At 44.0% G+C, this 17,622-nt stretch overlaps 1 protein-coding gene and 1 non-coding gene across 3 annotated transcripts; both read left to right on the top strand.

The window, feature by feature from the left end:
• The first annotated feature begins 70 nt into the window (after nt 1-70).
• PTCD3 (pentatricopeptide repeat domain 3) lies at nt 71-17,526 on the top strand. 2 transcript variants are annotated; one of them, XM_032110125.1, is made up of 24 exons: nt 71-177; nt 1,789-1,838; nt 2,506-2,545; nt 3,531-3,576; nt 4,294-4,362; nt 4,779-4,883; nt 5,247-5,370; nt 6,025-6,143; nt 6,541-6,614; nt 6,927-7,014; nt 7,101-7,161; nt 7,445-7,527; nt 8,179-8,323; nt 8,931-8,981; nt 9,812-9,895; nt 10,840-10,868; nt 11,157-11,260; nt 11,974-12,052; nt 12,142-12,232; nt 12,896-12,981; nt 14,082-14,230; nt 15,076-15,117; nt 16,004-16,162; nt 16,820-17,526. In XM_032110125.1, the coding sequence occupies exons 1-24, from the start codon at nt 86-88 to the stop codon at nt 16,896-16,898; spliced, it is 2,049 nt and encodes a 682-aa protein (XP_031966016.1). In that variant the 5' UTR covers nt 71-85; the 3' UTR covers nt 16,899-17,526. The 2 variants fall into 2 exon arrangements, with proteins under 2 accessions (XP_031966016.1, XP_031966018.1); XM_032110127.1 differs by lacking the exons at nt 14,082-14,230; nt 15,076-15,117; nt 16,004-16,162; nt 16,820-17,526 and adding an exon at nt 13,120-14,055.
• On the top strand, nt 7,236-7,377 carry LOC116444880. The gene has a single exon (XR_004240568.1). It is a non-coding gene; the product is annotated as a small nucleolar RNA SNORD94 (small nucleolar RNA).
• Nucleotides 17,527-17,622: the final 96 nt, after the last annotated feature.

The raw sequence follows: 17,622 nt of genomic DNA, 5'->3' as shown, positions 1-17,622 counted from the left end.
GCTACCACCGCCGCGGAGGGGCGGTACGGCCCCGCCGGGGGAGTGGTGCCGTCCCCCTTCCCAGAGGACAGCGCGCGGGCCCAGCATGGCGGCGCGGCGAGTGGCGGGCGGCTGCTGGCAGCGGGCGCTGTGGCTGGGCCGGCGGTGCCGCCTCCCGGGCGGGCGGGAGAGCTGCCGGTGAGGGTCCGCCGGGAGGGAAGGGCCGGGGGGCGGCGGCGGCACCGGCACCGGCACCGGGGAGGAATCGACGGGCGCGGGGTGTGGGGAGGGAGGCGGGAAAGGCCGCGCAGGCGCAGTGCGTTCGCTTGCAGGGCGCGTGTGCGGCGGCTCGTGGGGCTGGCGTGGTCGCGGCGGCGTGGCCGGAGGGAGCTGCTTTTCTGGGGTTCTTCTCTGCTTTTGGATGCCGTTCTCGGGGATCTTCCCTGGTTTTGGACGGCTCGGAGCCTCACCGGGAGAGACTTTGAGCGTTTAAGCGATCCCTAGAGCTGAGTCTCATGAAAAAGCAGATGAGCACTTCCGCTACTAAGGCTGACGAAGCTGTGAGTGTTCAGGCTGGAGAAGGGAATTTTGCGTGGATACCCCATAGCACTCTTCGAAAGGGGTCTACCAGGAGACCAGAGAGGAACTTCTCGTCAGGGGTTTTAGTGATAGGCGAAGGAATAATTCTTTACCACTGTGCGCGTGGTGAGACATTGGCGCGGGCTGCCCAGAGGAGTTATGGATGCCCCAACCCTGGCTATGTTCAAGGCCAGATTGGATGGGACTTGGAGCAGCCTGGTCTAGTGGAAGGTTTCCTGCCTGCCCACGACAGGGAGGTTGGAACTGGGTGATCTTTAAGGTCCCTTTCAGCCCCTTAACAGTCTATCATTGTATGAAATGAGGAGGTTTTGTTCAGGGAATGCCTCAAATGAAAAAGTCCCAGTTCACTGGGTTCTCATAACTCATATCTGGGATAGCAAAATCATGTTTAATCACTTTATTGGACTTCCAGGAGCAGGTAGAATTTTGCAGTGGCACAGTAAAGCACAGAGCTGTGACTGTACCTTAACAGCCTCTGCCTTGGGGTCAAGGTCACTGTGGAAGACTTATTGTTAGGTTGCTTCATGACCAAAACAAATAGAAGTATCTTAATGTAAGCCTAAGTCTATGTCAAAAGCAGTAAAATGTGAACAGTGGTGAGAAAGATTTGATGCAGTGGCTTGTGAGTGAGCACAAAGCAGCTGCTTTGTGATACTCAGCCGAGCAAGCTCATGTGTTTGTGCCTGCTCTAACTGTGGTTTTGTGAGGAGTTTCTGTAGCTCTGTGACATCTGCGCGTCTGGAACTCACCAGGGCTGATTCACCTGCATCATCAACACTGGGTTTTCTCCTTCTGTAAATGTTACTCGTGTCTAAAGTATTTTTTAAAGTGCTGTTTCCAGCACAATCCTTTCTCTAAAGCGTAAAGTGTCCTTTCTGATTTATGTCCATGATTTTCTTTCTAAGATGTACTAATTAATGAAAACTACTTCAAAAACATCCTATCCCAGTATTAAATAATCATGGATTTTTTTTGTAATATAATTTTTCACATACAGCCTCTTGTTTCTTGAAATTAGGGCCTTAAGAGAAGCATCAAATATAAGTTTTATGGTAGTAAATAATTTGGAGTTAGTAACAGTGCAACATTGCCAGTTACTCTAATGCACTCCAGTTCCCTCTAATGTTTTGGTTAGTACAGAATTTCACTACTCTGCTTTTGCTGTATTAATGTGACTGCCGTAAATTCAAACCCCTGATTGTTTCATAGGAGCTCTTCAAGTAGTGCTGCTCTTGGGAAGACTGTAGACAATTCACAAGGTAAGATGTCTTCATTACTGTTTTCTTGAATATTTTTTTTAATCTCGAAACAACACAGTGTGTCAGGAAATAAATATGATGTAAACACCCTACTTTCCTTTTCTTGGATTTTCTTTCTCCCTGTCTTCATTGTGCAGAAATTTCCTGGGTTAACTTGATTCCTTACCTCATCACCGATCAGCTCCATGCTCCAGGAGCCTGAACTGAGTTGTGCAGCCCCATGAGCCTATGTGAAACTATGGTTTTAAAATTCTTGTTTTGGTACTTTCAGCTGGGTCCACTTATTAATTGTCATAGACTCGTAGAATTGCTTGGATTTGAAAAGATCTGTGAGTTAGTGGAGTCCAGCTATTAACTCAGCATTGCCAAGGCACCTCTAAACCACGTCCCTAAGTGCCACATCTACATGTGTTAAATCCCTCCAGGCATGGTGACTCCACCACTTCCCTGGGCAGCCTGTTCCAATGCTTGACAAGCCTGTTAGTGAAGAAATTTTTCCTAATATCCGATCTAAACTTCACCTGGTGCAACTTGAGGCCATTTGCACTTGTCCTGTCACTTGTTACTTGGGAGAAGAGATGAACCCCCACCTTACTACAGCTGAGGTCAGAATTTTTTGAGGGCATCTCTTTATTTCTAATGACCATTTTAATATTGTTTCTCACAGTAACTCAAGAAGAAATTGTGCTCCCACGAAGGAAAACATGGTGAGTGTTTACTTCTGGAATCTTGACTTGGAAGAAAATCAGAGGTAGACAGCTAAACGTAGTCTGCCCACCAAATCTGAAAAAGGAAGTTGAGGTTCCTGTATTCCTTGATGCAATGTCCCACTAGTGGTTTTCCTGCTGATTTGGAGCTCTGTGAATACTGTTGATTCTTACCCTCGTGCAGACTATGCACACTGCATTCCTGACATTTCTTTTGCAAATAACTACAAGTGCATTTTTAAGGATAGTTCCGTTTCTTTGTAAAAGATCACATTTGCTAAAGACGTGTAAAATCAAGTTCACCTGGCTGTTTGCACGTGAATGTTTCTTCCAGCAAAATAAAACTTGATCATTGATAGCTGGCTGAATAAATCCTGCTTAAAAATCACAAAACTGAACAAGAGCTATTTTGTTGGGAGCACTTAAGATGGAATTGCATGTCTGTACAGCAAAAATTAAGTTTATGGTCAAATGGTGTCTGCATGTAAACCTAAAGTAAGGCCACCTTCACCTAAACACTTTCACTGGCCTTTCCTTGTTTGCTGGAAACAACCAAAGTCTTAAGGATCCACAGGCACAGGAGTCCTGAGATAACTGGTTTTGGTTTGGTTTGTTTTTTCTCGCAAAAACTTGTGTTGGAGAGGGACCTGATGTATTTGTCCCTCAGAGATGCTCTAGGAGCAGCATTCCAAGGAATTATTTTTGTCTCTCTTCCCTATGATCTTTCTTTGATAATCTATTATAAGGGCAGGAGTAATAGCAGGAAACACAGATGGTCTTTTGGTTTTCCTCAAAATCTTTTTTTCCTGCGGTTGTTCAACAGCTGAGACCATTTTTGCATTTTCCCTTAAGTGCAGCAAAACCATTTTTTCCTAGAACTGAACATCCTTATGGGTCAGGCTAATCCTGTGCTTGTTCTCCAAACAATGTAATGCACAGCATTCAAAGTCTGCAGCTGAGTATTAATCAAACTCCTTGTGTTCAGGGATAAGCTCGCGGTGCTCCAGACCTTGGCTTCTACTGTGAACAGGGTGAGTGGTTCTGGGGATTGTGGAAATGGGTCAGGTTGTCCATTTTGTGCAATAGCCTTGTGCTCAGGAGGCCTTTAATTTCTACTTTGGCCATAAATGAAAGATGCAACTTACACATCAGGGTTTTCCCTTTGTCTCAGGGTGTTTTGGGGTGTCCTTAAAGCCTCATTCTTGTGCTAAGAGAGATCTGCAGTTACTAGTGAAAGCTGCAGTACTTTGGTAAGGCTTTCACTCACACAGGGAGCAAGTTCCTTCACCAGTTCAGCTTCCCAATCCAGGATGTCTTTCCCAATCTCAGTCCAGAAAGGCATTACAAAGTGCAATGAATGTCTACTCTTGCTGGGCAAAACCTGGAAATGTTGTCATGCTGTTCTTTAATCCTGTCTATCTTGAATTCTGGAAATTGAATCAAAACCTGCAAGTCCCATCAGCTTCCCAAGACTGTTACACTTGGGGTCCTGCCTGATTTGCAGGACACTTAATGCTTGCCATGTTATAATAAGGACCCTTTTTTGTCACCATGTTAGCCTGCAAGTGTGTGTGTAAGATGGAAATATTTTTAAAACTATTTCCAAACAGGCTACACCTTTTTGAACACGAGGAACTTGTGTAAAGCATGCATGGAAGAATTCATTGTGCCTTAAACTCCATGAGGCAGTGTGTTATGCTTGTGCACGTAGCTATAAACCTTTCAATCCTGGGCTCTTCTTCCTACAGGATCCTACAGCTGCTCATTACATGTTCCAGGATGACCCCTTCCTTATGCCAAGAAACGCAGCTAATTCTGTAGGTATTTCCTCTCAGCTCCTTGATAGCTTCCCTCCTGGGCTGTGAATGCTCTTATCTGATTGAAGCCTGGTTTTGATTACAAAAGAAAATGAAGTAGCAGATTATTTTCTGAATTTTCTCCTCTCTCTAAAATGACATGTTTTTGAGCTTTTTAGACATCTGAACTGTGTCCCTTGACTAAGTAACAAGGAAGTAGAATACAATGGCATTTAAAGAATAGACATTCTTATACTGGCACAGATACCAGAATGTTTATCTGGAACATTGTCCCTGTGATTCTACTAAGTTGAAAATGAAGCATGAGTTTAATTTGATCCCATCAGAATGTTCATTGTTAAAGAAAATGTTTCTCCTCACTTTCAGCCTTGTAATTCATGTATTTCTTCATCTTGTTGTCTCTCATTTCTATGCAGCGTCTGTATTCATTGTCAAAGGAGTCTGGGAGAAATGCTGCAAAATACATTATAAAGAACTTTCCTCAGTACTTTGACAAGACTTTTGCAGAGCCCAACATACCAGTAAGCTTTTTGTTTTCATTGTATTTGTGTTTTGTCAATGAAATCAGATGTCAGACTGGTCCAAAACTAAGATAAGATAATTTTGTAACTGTTTCTCAGACAGGATGAAAACAACATTGTATTTTTGTAGTGACTATCTTCCCTTGGGAGTTCAGTATCACATCAGGTTCTTGAGCTAAAAGTAAAAAAAGCAGTGTTGTTTAGATGTTGCTTCCTAGCACAAAAGTGAGGGATGAAGATGTGTGCGGTCCTTCATCACCAAAAGGACTGCTGTTGTTGGGCTGCAAGCAGTGTATTGGGTGAAGAGTGAGGCTATTTAGAGAAGGTTTGAGCTTATGACTGACTTCCACTCTTTGCTTTTAGTACCTGATGCCTGAGAGTCTCACACCTCAGACTGAAGGAGTGAGTGAGGAAGCTCTGAGGGAGCGCATCCACCTCAGAATGGTGAAAGAGTCGGTGGACATTTTTGATCAGCTTCTACAGGCAGGTATGTGGTCACAGGCCAAGTTCTGTGGTGGAGCTCTTCTTAAATTGTGCCAAAAATATTTTAGTAGCTGGCACAGGCTCTGGAGACAATTTTGTGACCCTGTTGCTCCTTTCACAACTGACTCTGGTCCAGTGAGGTGGTTCTTTAGAATTATTGGAAAATTTTAGCTACTGCTTGTCTGACACGTCACTTCGGTGATAAGGACAACAAATGATTGCTTGAACAGGAAGCAGATTAAAACCTTTTGTTGGTTTTAAATCTCTTTCAAAGGAAGTGGAACACACAGTGTTCTTCACAGCAGGGTGTATCCTAGGAAGAGTTATGAAAAGCTCTAGAAATTTCAGGTGCTGTATTTGGCTTGTGCTGCTTCACAGTTCTGGCTGCCAGCTGTCACTTCCCTCTCCTACTTTATCAGGAAAACTTTACCCTTTCAGTGGCTTCAGTAGAAAAACATACTCTAGTTCAGTGTTAAAATTGTCTCCTGTAATGAGTGGGTTTGTGGTAGTACTGGTGTCACACCCAGGATTAGGGACTTGCTAGAGAATGTCTTTGTGTTGAAAGAGAGCAAAGTGGTGTTCAAAGGATTTCTGATATGGCTACAGAGCTGTGAGCTCTTCACTTTCTCTGACTGTCGTAAATTCTCGTTTTGTAAAGGTACCCCTGTATCTCTGGAGACCACAAACAGCCTTTTAGATTTGTTGTGCTTTTATGGAGATGTTAAACCTACTCCTGAAAAAGAGGAAGAAGAAAAAGACAGTTTGGAAGAACCAGGGGTATGGAAAACTTGATGATCTCTGTTTATTTATTTAATACATAGTGGGAGTATATCAAGGTGATGTCAAAATTTTTGTACTGTAACTGTCTGCATGAGAGATGCCATGAGCTGGATCAGATGCAGTCAACATTCCCAGGAGATAAATCTGTTATAAAAGTCCCAAGAGTGACCTAGTAGCAACAGTAGTTTGTGTGAATATGTTTGGTAACATAAATGTTATCCATGATCCAGTTATTGCTTCCTGAATGTTTTGATAGAAATTATTCTAATACAACCCATTAAAAACCATCTTTGGTCCATGTTGCTGAACTTCAGTGTTGTTAGCAAATAATGTCATTTGATGTTAAATCATAATTTTCAACTTCAGAAACTTAATTTTGCAAAAATCTCTCCAGGAGAATGCTTCAGAACAGAAAGCTCCAAAGAGACAGCTCCAAAGAGGTTCGCAGTCATCTGGCCCCAGATGGAGGTACAGAAAATGTTGCCTGTATTCCCATGTTCTGTGGGTTGTGCACTTGTATTGTTGTAGAACAGATCTAAGTCTTTTAGCAGCCCATACTCACAAATGTTACTTATTAAATAAACCTGTGTTTGCTGATCTTTTAAAATGTTCATGGAAATCTGGTAGGTGATTGTAGAGTAGCTCCAAGTACCATGAGTGTGATATGTGAATGTCAGTCTTTTGGGGTACAGCCCATTTTTTTGTTCCGTGTGTTGAATCCTTTTCCTAAAGGTATCTTTTATTTGGTTCTCTAACATCTATCTTGTTCATTGGTTCTAGGGAGAACAACCATGCTGAAAGGATATTTAAGATAATGCCAGAGAGGAATGCACACTCCTATTGCACGATGATCTGTGGGATGGTGAAGGTAAAGTTATTTTTCAGTGCTGGGGGATTTTTTTTCAGCTTGTGAAATCTCACACAGTCAGAGATTGTTTATTTTTGTTTTTGCAGCATGGGGCTTATTCTAAAGCATATGACATGTACATAGACTTGCTGAATGAAAGGCACAAGGGTGAGTGTCTCTTGGTTGTGCTTTGTGGTCTCCTGAGTACAGAAACCCCGTGTTGGGCACAGGAGTGTTTGTTCATGGCAGTGATGATTGGCGCAGGGGTACGGACCTCAGCTGGATCATGGGAGCTGAATGCAAACTGCTAATTCCAGTGCAGTTGGCATGTGGCTGGCTCACTGGAAACAGGTTTGCATGAGACTTTGCCAAAAACTGAGCCATGCTAGAGCAAACTGTTTCCTTTAGACTATAAACTGTCATTTAAAATGGATTCTCTTACATTTTCCAGCTGATGTGCACACCTTCAATGCACTGATCAGAGCAGTCCCGTATCTAAAGGAGAAGTTCGTAGAAAGATGGGAATTAGCCAAGGTAAGGAGGGCAGAGCAAAAGAGGTGGGGAAGGGGTAGGAGTGTGGGTTCTGGGCCTGCTTTATTAGTAAAATTTTGTAGTTGTTGGAAGACTGAAATCAAGAACTTTGTCCCCAAATATTAATCTGCTGTAAAGGAAGTACAGTAGTTTAAACAGAAAAGCTAACTGTGGAGGAGTGGCAAATGTGAAAAATCCAACCTTGCCTTTGCAGAGTGGTTTGCCTTGTGAGAACGTACTTGATCCAGGAACTGGCTGGACAGAAAGTAATTGGGGAAATTACTGCTGGGAAATAAAATAAATGCACAATTTTAGATAAAAACTCTTTTGAATTTGTATCTTAATTCATGGTGTTGTGACAGAAATGGAATTTTTAGTTTTATTGACACATCACTAAGGAAGGATATTATGTAACTATAAAAATTTCCGTTATTTCTACAGGCAAATCTTCAAGATGTATTCTGATGTAATGTAGCCTTGGGTTTTGGTCATTAAAAATTAGACAGTACTCCCTTAATAAATGATGAGTTAGAACAGAGTTGTTCACTTGAAGGGGGTGAGGATTAGGTCGAGGAAATGTAGGTATAACCCACCTGAAAGCTGAACTGTGATCCACAATGTGAAGCACTAAGGATTTGGGGATTTTGTTTTAAGGACTTCCTGACTCACATGGCTCAACAGAAAGTGCAACCAACTCTGCTAACTTTCAATTCTGTACTGAAGACTCTGAGAAGATGTGGTGGTGTGGGCAGAAGTATGTGTTTATCAGTATTAAAGGAAATGGAAGCACTTGATATAGGTAAGAGAACCAGAGTATTTATTATATGCAGTGATTATGATATTCCAGTGCCACCTCCAGAGCAGAACAGTTAACTCAGGAGTTCTGCACCACACAACATGGTGATTCCCTGATTCCAGGGAAGATGTACTTCACAAGCCATCCGAGCCAGTTCAGGTATATATATCTACATCTCTACAGAAAAAAGCTTTTGATCTAGATTATAATTTTTCTTTCAAATAAATATTGCAGAAACAGACAATATCTGCATAATTGATTTGATGTCCTGTGGGGTGTGCTTTGCCCCAGCAGCATGCTTGTTGGTAGGCTAAACATTCCATTCTTGAGGAGAAGGGGAACTAGCTATGAAGTGGTTTTGATTTTAATTTAGAACAGGGAGGTTTGGCTGCTCCCCCCACAGAAATAGGGTGCTTCAGCTGGTGGTCCAGTGTTGGATATCACCTCTCCCAGGTGTCTGTATGTGAGGTCTGGTCCAGCATTAGCGTGGGCAGGGAGAGATATTAAATTTGTGCATGCTGCCTGACTGGAGGAGCAGACTGTGAATTAGAGCTGTGGCACAAAGCTCAGCCAGGAATGTTGAAGTAACTGGAATGTGTTTGCTTTCCAGAGCCCAGCCTGGCATCCTATGATCATCTCCTCTCCATGTACTACAAAGGCGGTATGTGTGCTGTCAGCTTGGCCATGAATGTGCCTTGTGTAGCAGCTGCTTTGATGGGATGGGTGAAGGCAGTTCACTTATGGATTAAAAGTCAGCCTTTTATGGGTGTGATCTTAGTGTGCTGCCTGATTCTGCTTGGGTGAAAAAAAAAAGAACAATAACCTCATCCCGGGAGTAAACGCTACTCAGTCGCTGTGGAGGCTGGATCTGACCACAGTGGGTGTGATTTCATAGACTGTGCCACTTACAGGGGTGAAACTGCACAGGGATTTTGTTTTCCTGCAACAGTTCTGTGCATTAGAGCTGTCATGAAAAATAGCTGTGTTAGAAGGCAGAAACCCAACTGTTTGAGATCCCATGCACACAGACTTTTGACTATAGGAAGAAAATAGGCAGAGTAGTCCTAACTGCAGTCCCTGTGTTTTAAGAAATGTGAGGAAATTGCTCTGGAGTCTGTATTTGGTTCTAGGGGGTTTTTTTGGTGTTTTGTTTTTTCCCCTTTTAAATTTTTGTTTGTTTGGTTATGAAATACTTTGCTTTTTTCAGTGCAGCCTTCTAACAGACAAACCTCCAGGCCTGTTTGATTCCTTGCTAGAAAGCACTTATATCTTTCTGGTTATGCCCTGCTGTGCTGTGGAAATCTGGCAATAGCTGGGCAAATTTTACAGGAAATTAAATTGCAGCTGGTGTGGAGCACCACAGAAATTACATTTGTTTAAAATTATGTTGCTTGTTCCCAATTTCAAATTGTTTTTGCAGGCTGATGCTCTTCACTAAGGAAGTGCTTGGTGCAACTGAGATGTGATGTTGTTTGTCTCTTTGTCCCACAGTTGATGTTCAGTCATCAGACATCATCTCTGAGGTGTTAAATGAGGTTGAAAAGAGGAGTTTCACTGCCCAGGACCCTGATGATGGTAAGGACTTCAAGCTTGGGTAAAAACATACCTGTGAATTTCAGGTAGTTTTACTCAGCTAGGATAAATGCATGCAGTTTGCTTCTCTCAGTCCCTTCTGGTACTTCTGGAGACAAAGAAGGGCAAATTCCAGTACTGGGAATTGTGCTGTGCATTGGTGCACTGGCTTTTGTGTAGAAGTAGGTGTGTAGCTTGTGTGAATGAGTGTTTTAAGTCCATGTTATTAGTACCCCAAGGCTATTAACAAGATCAGTTTAAGGAGGAACATTTGACAACAACTTCATCAAATGATACACATCAGGTGAATGGCAGGTTTTTGTTGTAGTGTGGTGTGTGAGTTTTCCTATTTTAGCTCTTCCTAATCCTGTTCAGAAAATTTTATGAAATAAAACTTCATGGAAAACTGGAGTGTGGGTCTGTAGGAGGGGTATATTCTGAACATCCCATGCATTACTGGCTCTTCCTGCCATCTGTATGTGCACAGCTTTGCCCTGGGAAGTTCATAAGCCGTTCTGTACGTTTGGAAGCAGATGCAGCTTCCATCTGAAGATGGGTTTGGCAAAGAAAGGTCTGTAGACAATGTGGTGTCAACAAAGTGTTGGAAGCCACTCTGTCAGCTTTCTTTTTTGCCTTTGGAAGGATTCCTGGAAAGAGTCAGAATGTTGTACACCTCCTTCCTTTGCTTCTGTCCAGCTAAGTGTGGGAAACTGTTTTTTTCTGTGGTCCAAGTTGCTGCCAGAAGTGTATAAAAAAACTCACCCACCTCTGCCACACCGAAGACTCTACCAAGAAAGTGAAGGACGCTGCTATATTGTCAAACTGAGTTACAGATTGAGTCTCTAATTGAATATGCCTTATCTGTCCTCTAGGAGGGTGGGTTAATGAGCTGGTTTATGTCTCCTTGGAAGCTTGAAGTTAACAGACTCTTGTTTGCTCCCTTTCAGCCAGCTTTTTTCCCACCGCCATGCAAGTGGTAAGTGCCTCTTCCCTGCCATCAGAATTCCTTTGAGCCTCTCCAGCTGTTGGAGAATTGCCTGTGAGTTTACATCCTGTCATAAAAGGTTTACCTTTCCATATCTCCCATTTTCATCTGTGCTCATCACCTCCTGTAACTTTCTGCCATAATTCTGCAGTCCTTTGCTTGACTTCTCCGTAACTGGTAATTTGCATGTCTGTGACATGTGCATGTACCTTTGTGAAAGTGAGTCTTGAGAGATGCTGTTATATTTGCTAGCATTCAGATCTGAGTGGTTTATTGCAGTGCTGTGATCTTAAGGATATCAAGCTTGCCTATCAGTTAAACAAGGCACTGGAGAAGGGAGACAACTGGAAATTCTTGGATGTGGATCGGTTAAATGGCTACTGGTGAGTGGAGATCATATTCAGCATCTTGCATGTCATTGTCAGCTTCAATACAAACTAGGACTCAAACACTGAACACCAGCTGGTTACTGTATGTCCAGTTTGGGAATTTGATCCTTCTTAAGAGCAGTGGTTGCTTAGGATTTATCTTCAGTTTGTGGACTTTGAACTGAAGTCCAGTGTCTTGGAGCATCAGTTCATCTCAACACCCATCCAACAACTAGAACAGCCAGTTGTGGTTTCTGCTGTTCTGTGTACCCAGGGTGGCAGCTTTGGAGGTAACACCAAAACAGCATAGTTTCTTAGTGTAGGGATGCTTTAGTGCACTGGATCAAGGACTCAGGCTTGACTTGTGAACTTGCACAAGTAACAAGGGTAATTTAGTTCAGTTCTTACATCTAAAGGTTGCATTTGAGACAGATTCAGACATAAAAAATACTCTACTTAAAACTGGCATCAGGCAAGAAGATTGCAGGTTTTTTTTGTATTTTAAAACACATTGGTCTAACTTCTAATTACTTCTGCCAGTTATCTAGTGTCAGCATTAAGCTGTCATAAGAAACACTGCTGCTTTTCTGATGGCATGGAGTGTTGCAATCAGTGAAGTTTCCTTGATCTGCAACACAAATCTGATCAGCACACCATCATTTGCTGGTACTTCTGTATAGTTTGGTTGTCCTAATTCAATGATGATTAGATCATTTTTTTCTCTCTAGGTCAAAATTCTTTTCATTGTTGTGCATGATGGAACAAATTGAGGTGGTGTTGAAGTGGTACAAAGAAATGTCATTTTCGGTAAGTGTACCAGGGTAAGAGTTGCAGAGCTTTAGCATGGAGAAATGGAGCAGTCACAGGTGACTGAAATGACTCTCTTCCTTCATCAGCTCTTCTATCCATCTCCTAAAAATATACTGGGTCTCCTTCAAGCATTGGATGCAGCCAACCAGTTGGAAGTGATCCCTTCAGTCTGGGAAGGTCAGTGGTGGCCACATGGCTTCATAGGCAGTTTGTGTGGCAAATACCAGGAGCAGTGCAAAGTTGGAGCTAGTTTGGAAACTTCCCATTGCTCAGAGTAGCCATGATAAGGTGCAGTGCTTGCCTGTGGTATCTGATCACCTGCACCCTCTGCAGATCCTTGGTTAAGATTTAATCTAGCCCCAAAAAACATATGAAAGAATACGAGTCACTCCTTCATCCTCAGCTGACAGTGGTGGAGGTCTCTGGCCACAGGGGATTGTGGGCCTCGCTGTTCAGCAGCAGTTTGGGTCCGTGTTCCCCCTTAGGATTGGTAACTGTTGTTACAGACAGTGCTCTGTGGTGTTCCCTCCCTGTTCTGTGACAGGGTCATCACCACCACCAGGTTGGTCAGTGCTGGGGACCTTGAAGGCCATTACCAAGGGGAGTAGTTGGGCTGATACCCAGAAATCTTGAGACCAGCAGGGAAGGGAAGAAGAAATCAGATTGGTTCATGTATTTGGTGCACAGGACCTGATAATGTGGGGAAAGAAAGGGAGCTAAGTGTGACCTGCTCAGTCACAGAGAATGGCTCTGCCTTGTTAAATTGTGCTGACCATATTGGCAGGAGTTGGGAACAGGGATGCAGGTCACACCTACCAACTACTGCCTCTCTCTAAACAGATGTGAAACAGCTGGGGTTTAGCAGGAGACAAGACCTGTTGGAAGAGTTCTTGTCTTTGATGAGCAGGGACCAGCACCCTAATGAGGTAAGGAAGCTGATAACCCCTGTGAACAGCTGAGCACTCAACACAGCCGCTTACTCACTCCTCCCCTGTGGGATGGTGGAGGGAACTGGGACAGTAAAAGGACAAAAACTCAAGCTCAGTCACCATTTCCCATCACGGGCAGGTGTTCAGCCATCCCTAGGAAAGCCAGGCTCCTGGAAAGCTCCTGTGGAACAGTTACTTGGGAAGTTGAACACCATCACTCCAATTGTATCCCCCCTTCCTCCTTTCTCCAGCTTTATCTGCTGAGCATGATGACATCCTGTGGTCTGAAATATCCTTTGGGTCATTTAGGGTCAGCTGTCTCAGAGGTGTCCCCTCCCATCTCCTTATTGTACCACACTCCTTGTGCACCCCTAGCCCATTCCACTGGTGGGGGAGCCTTGATGCTCTTTAAGCACTGCCCAGAAATAACAAAAATATCCTGGTGTTACAATGCACTTTCCATCTTAAATATAAAACACAGCCCCATAGTAAGAAAGACGAAACTCTGAAGAAAGTTAATTCCATCCCAGCCAACCCCAGCACAGAAGCTCAGTAGAGAGTAGTGGTGTCTCCCTAGACTGTAGGTAAATGCTGTATCCCTGGTCAGTCCTAGAGATCCAGTTCCACTGCATCTGCCACTGCAGATTTCTAGATCCATGTGAGCTTTTCCAGGCCTGCTAAACCCTTTGGATTGGCCTAGATTGGATTCTCTATAGAGAAACCTCAAATTAACACAGAGCAGGATCCTGCCTTACCAGGATTTGGAAAACTAATGCAGCCCAGCCAGCCACATCTCTGGGGAAGCACATGGCAAAATCCAGGGATTTTTGCCAAGGATTTCATTGCAGTAACTGCCTTCTCAAGCTGAACGGTGTTGAAGGCAGATACAGCTGTCCCTGCAGAGCCACCTTGGAGCTTGCCTAGGGGGGACAGTTGTCCTGACAGAAGTGAGAGATTTGTCTCCCGGGGTAGCAACTGTTAATTCACAAATTTAAATCACATACAGAGCAAACCTGTAGGAGCTGCAGGAGAAATTGCCCTGAAAAACTTCTCTTAATTTCAGAGGTTTTTTTCTTAATAGCACAATGTTTTCACAGATTCAGCTGGCATTTGCCAAGTGTGCTGAAGAAATCAAAGCTGTCCATGAGGCTGCTGGGCTGGGGCAGGTCCCGTTGGAGTGGACAGGGAACGCTCTGGGCCATGTCGTGGTGCTGTTCTCCAGGGCTGGGAGGACCCAGGATGCCTGGTACGTGTGGGCTCTCTGCGCTTGCTGACACTGCAGCTCAAGGCTCAGTCACAAAAAGCAAAAGCTAATGACAGAAGCCTTGGAATGCCAGTGCAGACAAAGGGAGGGGATAAAGCCTGCTGGGAGTGTGATGGGTTTTTTGCTTTTTTTTACTGTTCATTCTTGGCACCAAGTTACAGTTGTCTGTCTTCAAAATGGTTTAGAAAGGAATGTGTCTGGTGTAGAGCTTCGTACAGCTTCTTATGGCCAGGTGGGGTTTCGTTATCACTTCCCTGATTGCCCAGAACTTCCCATTTTCTGATTTTTAGAACTCTTTGGAATTCAAACTTATAAAGAGATTAATTAGCGTAATTAAATTTTTAATTAGCATCAACCCTAATTAAAACTCTTAAGTAGACTATTTTTAGAACTCTAATAGCTAGAATTTACTGTCCTACATGCTCTGAACTTGAAATACAGGTTAAAATATCTAGCCTCCAGTTTAAGATTCTGAGATATTTTCTGTTAAATACAGATGTTCCCTGTGCACTGATTGATTTGAAACAAAGAAGTAGCAACAAGAGAGTATTGCAGTATTTTAAAGTACTAAAAATATGTAGTATTTTAAAGGAAACTGCCCACCAGCTACACTTTCCATTTTCTGCAGAGTTTAAGATATTTTGTGTTAAACTAATCAGTGAAGTTAGCTGGTACAGATTGTATTTGCAAGGCATGGGATCCATGGGGAAGATTGTTCCATGAATTTGAGCTTACTTATGTCAGTGGAGGTTCATCCAAGAGGTTGAATATCTGTCTGTTCCTGTTACATGGGGTTTTCTAATTATTATTTTGTTCCTTTTGAGTAGGAACATGATGGAGCGTTTCCAGCAAATCAGTAGGATTCCCACGTAAGTATTTTTAGGTTCTTCAGTTACTGTCTCCTCTTTGGCTGAGATCCTGAGTTTCTGTTACGGAATGAAGGAATAGTTTGGGATAGAACAGACTTCCAAAGATCAGCTAGTCCAGCCTCCAGTTACAGCTGACAGTAGTGGTCCATTTACTTCCCAGACATGAATGTGTGTCTCTGCCTGTGAGCATGGCTGTTGGTTTATCCCGTGGATATATTCCAGGAGCTTTCTGTCTCCAAACGTGTTGAAAATGCAAAGTGGGAGGGAGTGAAGTGGTTGGTCACTGAAGCTCTGGGTCATGGAGAGCAGTGCCACTGAGGAACTCAGCGGTGCACATCAGTCTGAGCAGGACTCCTGAACATCTGGTTTCCCATGTGCTCAGAAAAAAGCCAGTATGCTCTTAACCAAGCACAGGTGCCTTAGAGGTGCCTGGATTTCTGAAGACAAGTTTATCAAGTCAAATCCTAAATCTTAGGTGGTACCTGTTAGGCTACACCAGCCTGCTTGTCTCAGGATTCTGGAAGAGGGAATTGTTTGAAGTAGAACACAACTTGTAAGGAATAGTAATGGATTTGTTTGGGTGTGGGGTTTTTTTAAAATAAAGTTGGAGCTTGCCCAAGTGAACACCGTGAGGATGTGTGGTACCAAGGCCCACACACCTAATGGTACTCTGTGCCTGCCCTTTTCTGCTGGGACAGGAATTCCCAAACTTACCATATAGCCTTCACTCTGTACCAGAGGTGAAATTCCTGGCAGGAGCAGAGATGGACTGGTTGAGTGATCTGAAAATGTCACTTCCTCTCCCTCTCTAAAGCACGGGCTGCAAATTAATGGGCACCTCTCCTGTGACCCTGAGAATGGTCACCACTTGCCTTTGCCTTTGCAGTGACAAGGTGATGGACGAGTTCTTGAACTGTGCTAAGCAAACCAATTCCCCAGATGAGGCAATTAAGATGGTAAAGCTGGCAGCATCCCTTGGGCTTCCTTCATCTCAAAGGCTGAAAAGCAGGATGGAGGAGGAATTTGAACTCTCTGAAACACAGAAGTAAGTTGGAATATTTCATGTTACTTCATGCTGAAAGGGTACGGTAGACAGGGTCTGGGATGGACAAACTCCTTTGGAAAGGCTTCTCTGACAAGAGAGCAGAGAACTGGCTTCAGAATGATGTCCTGGTGTGTTGACTCCAGGACTGAAGTGGCCCCTCAGCATTTCATTCCATGCTGTATCCATCTCACCTAGGAGGGAAGGGAATTTTCCATGGTGGGGTTAGCCTTACCCACTCCTCAGTCCTGCTCTCTATCACCTTTCTTTCCCAGAATCTTTTCCTAGCTGGGTCTGGCTGCCTGAAGACACTGCTGCAGCCCAGTAAAAGCAGGGGGTGGTACAGGATGGTCCTGCATGTGGCTCCCAGGTTCTGACGCTCATGGTCACCTCACACTGCACTGCTGAGCTGCTGCAGCCAAGCTCAGGTGATCCTCAGATGGTGCTCAGGGCTTAGCCTTGAGGGACCACAGTTTGGAGCCAGATCTGCTCCAAAGGAGTAAATACAAGCCCAGCACCCCTGACAGCTGGTTCAGCTTTGAGGACACTAGGCATATTAGACAGCTCATAAAGTTCTCTGTGTTTGCCTTGTGTTTTGAGATCTCTCTTTTCAAGCAAGAGTCACAACAGGTGACACAACTGATCTGTTTTGCATTGCAGGAAGGCACTGCAGAGTATCAAGTGGGATGGTGACAGCAGCAATAGTGACAGTGACAGTAGTGACAGTGACCGTGAGTAGCTGTCCCTCTTGCCTTCCTCTTGGGAAAACTTGGAGCAACTGTTGCTGTGATGCCAGGAGGCTCTGGGAGGAGTGGAGTTACAGAAGGAATGGCTTCTGGGAGGTGCTGCAGCACTGACAAGTGCGTGGAGTGTTCTGATACGGGACCTGTTTGGCAAGACACCGTCCTTGTGTGCCAGCTGGAAGCTGTCCTGTTAAATCTTGGTAATGTGGAACACAGTGCGGGCTACCCCAGGTTTCCTCCCCAGCACCCCTGCAAGAGCTGGCTCCTGATAAACAGCATCACTGAGGAGTGGAGGGCTACAGGGAGAGGAGTGCTGTGCACCCTGGAAGCTGCTTGGACAGGCACAAGACTTCCACAGCTTGAGCACTTCTTGTGGGCCTCCTGTCACTCGACCCTGCACCAGATGTAATTCCTTTCCATCTGACTTTGCTGAACTACTTAAATACCGAGTCTACTCTGTATATAAACACTGAAGTAATGCAATACTCAGCACCTGTGGTGTTATTCCTCATCCTTTTGGTGCTTTGGGATGGGTGTTGGAGCGTAGATGTTAAATTACACTTTGTACAGCTGGAGACTGTCTCTAATAAATGGCTGACATTAAAGCTGGCTGTATTCTGGTAATCATTGAGCAAAAACTGTGGTTGAACCAAAGTGTGCCTTTCTGGTAGAAATACCTGGTGTTCTAAAACTCCAGCAGAGCAGCTCTGACAAGAAAGC

This window comes from Corvus moneduloides, chromosome 5 (assembly GCF_009650955.1).
Source record: "Corvus moneduloides isolate bCorMon1 chromosome 5, bCorMon1.pri, whole genome shotgun sequence".
In the NCBI taxonomy this organism is placed as follows: domain Eukaryota; kingdom Metazoa; phylum Chordata; class Aves; order Passeriformes; family Corvidae; genus Corvus; species Corvus moneduloides.
The sequence above is the reverse complement of the archived record's forward strand: the minus strand, read 5'-3'. Positions and strand labels throughout refer to the sequence as shown.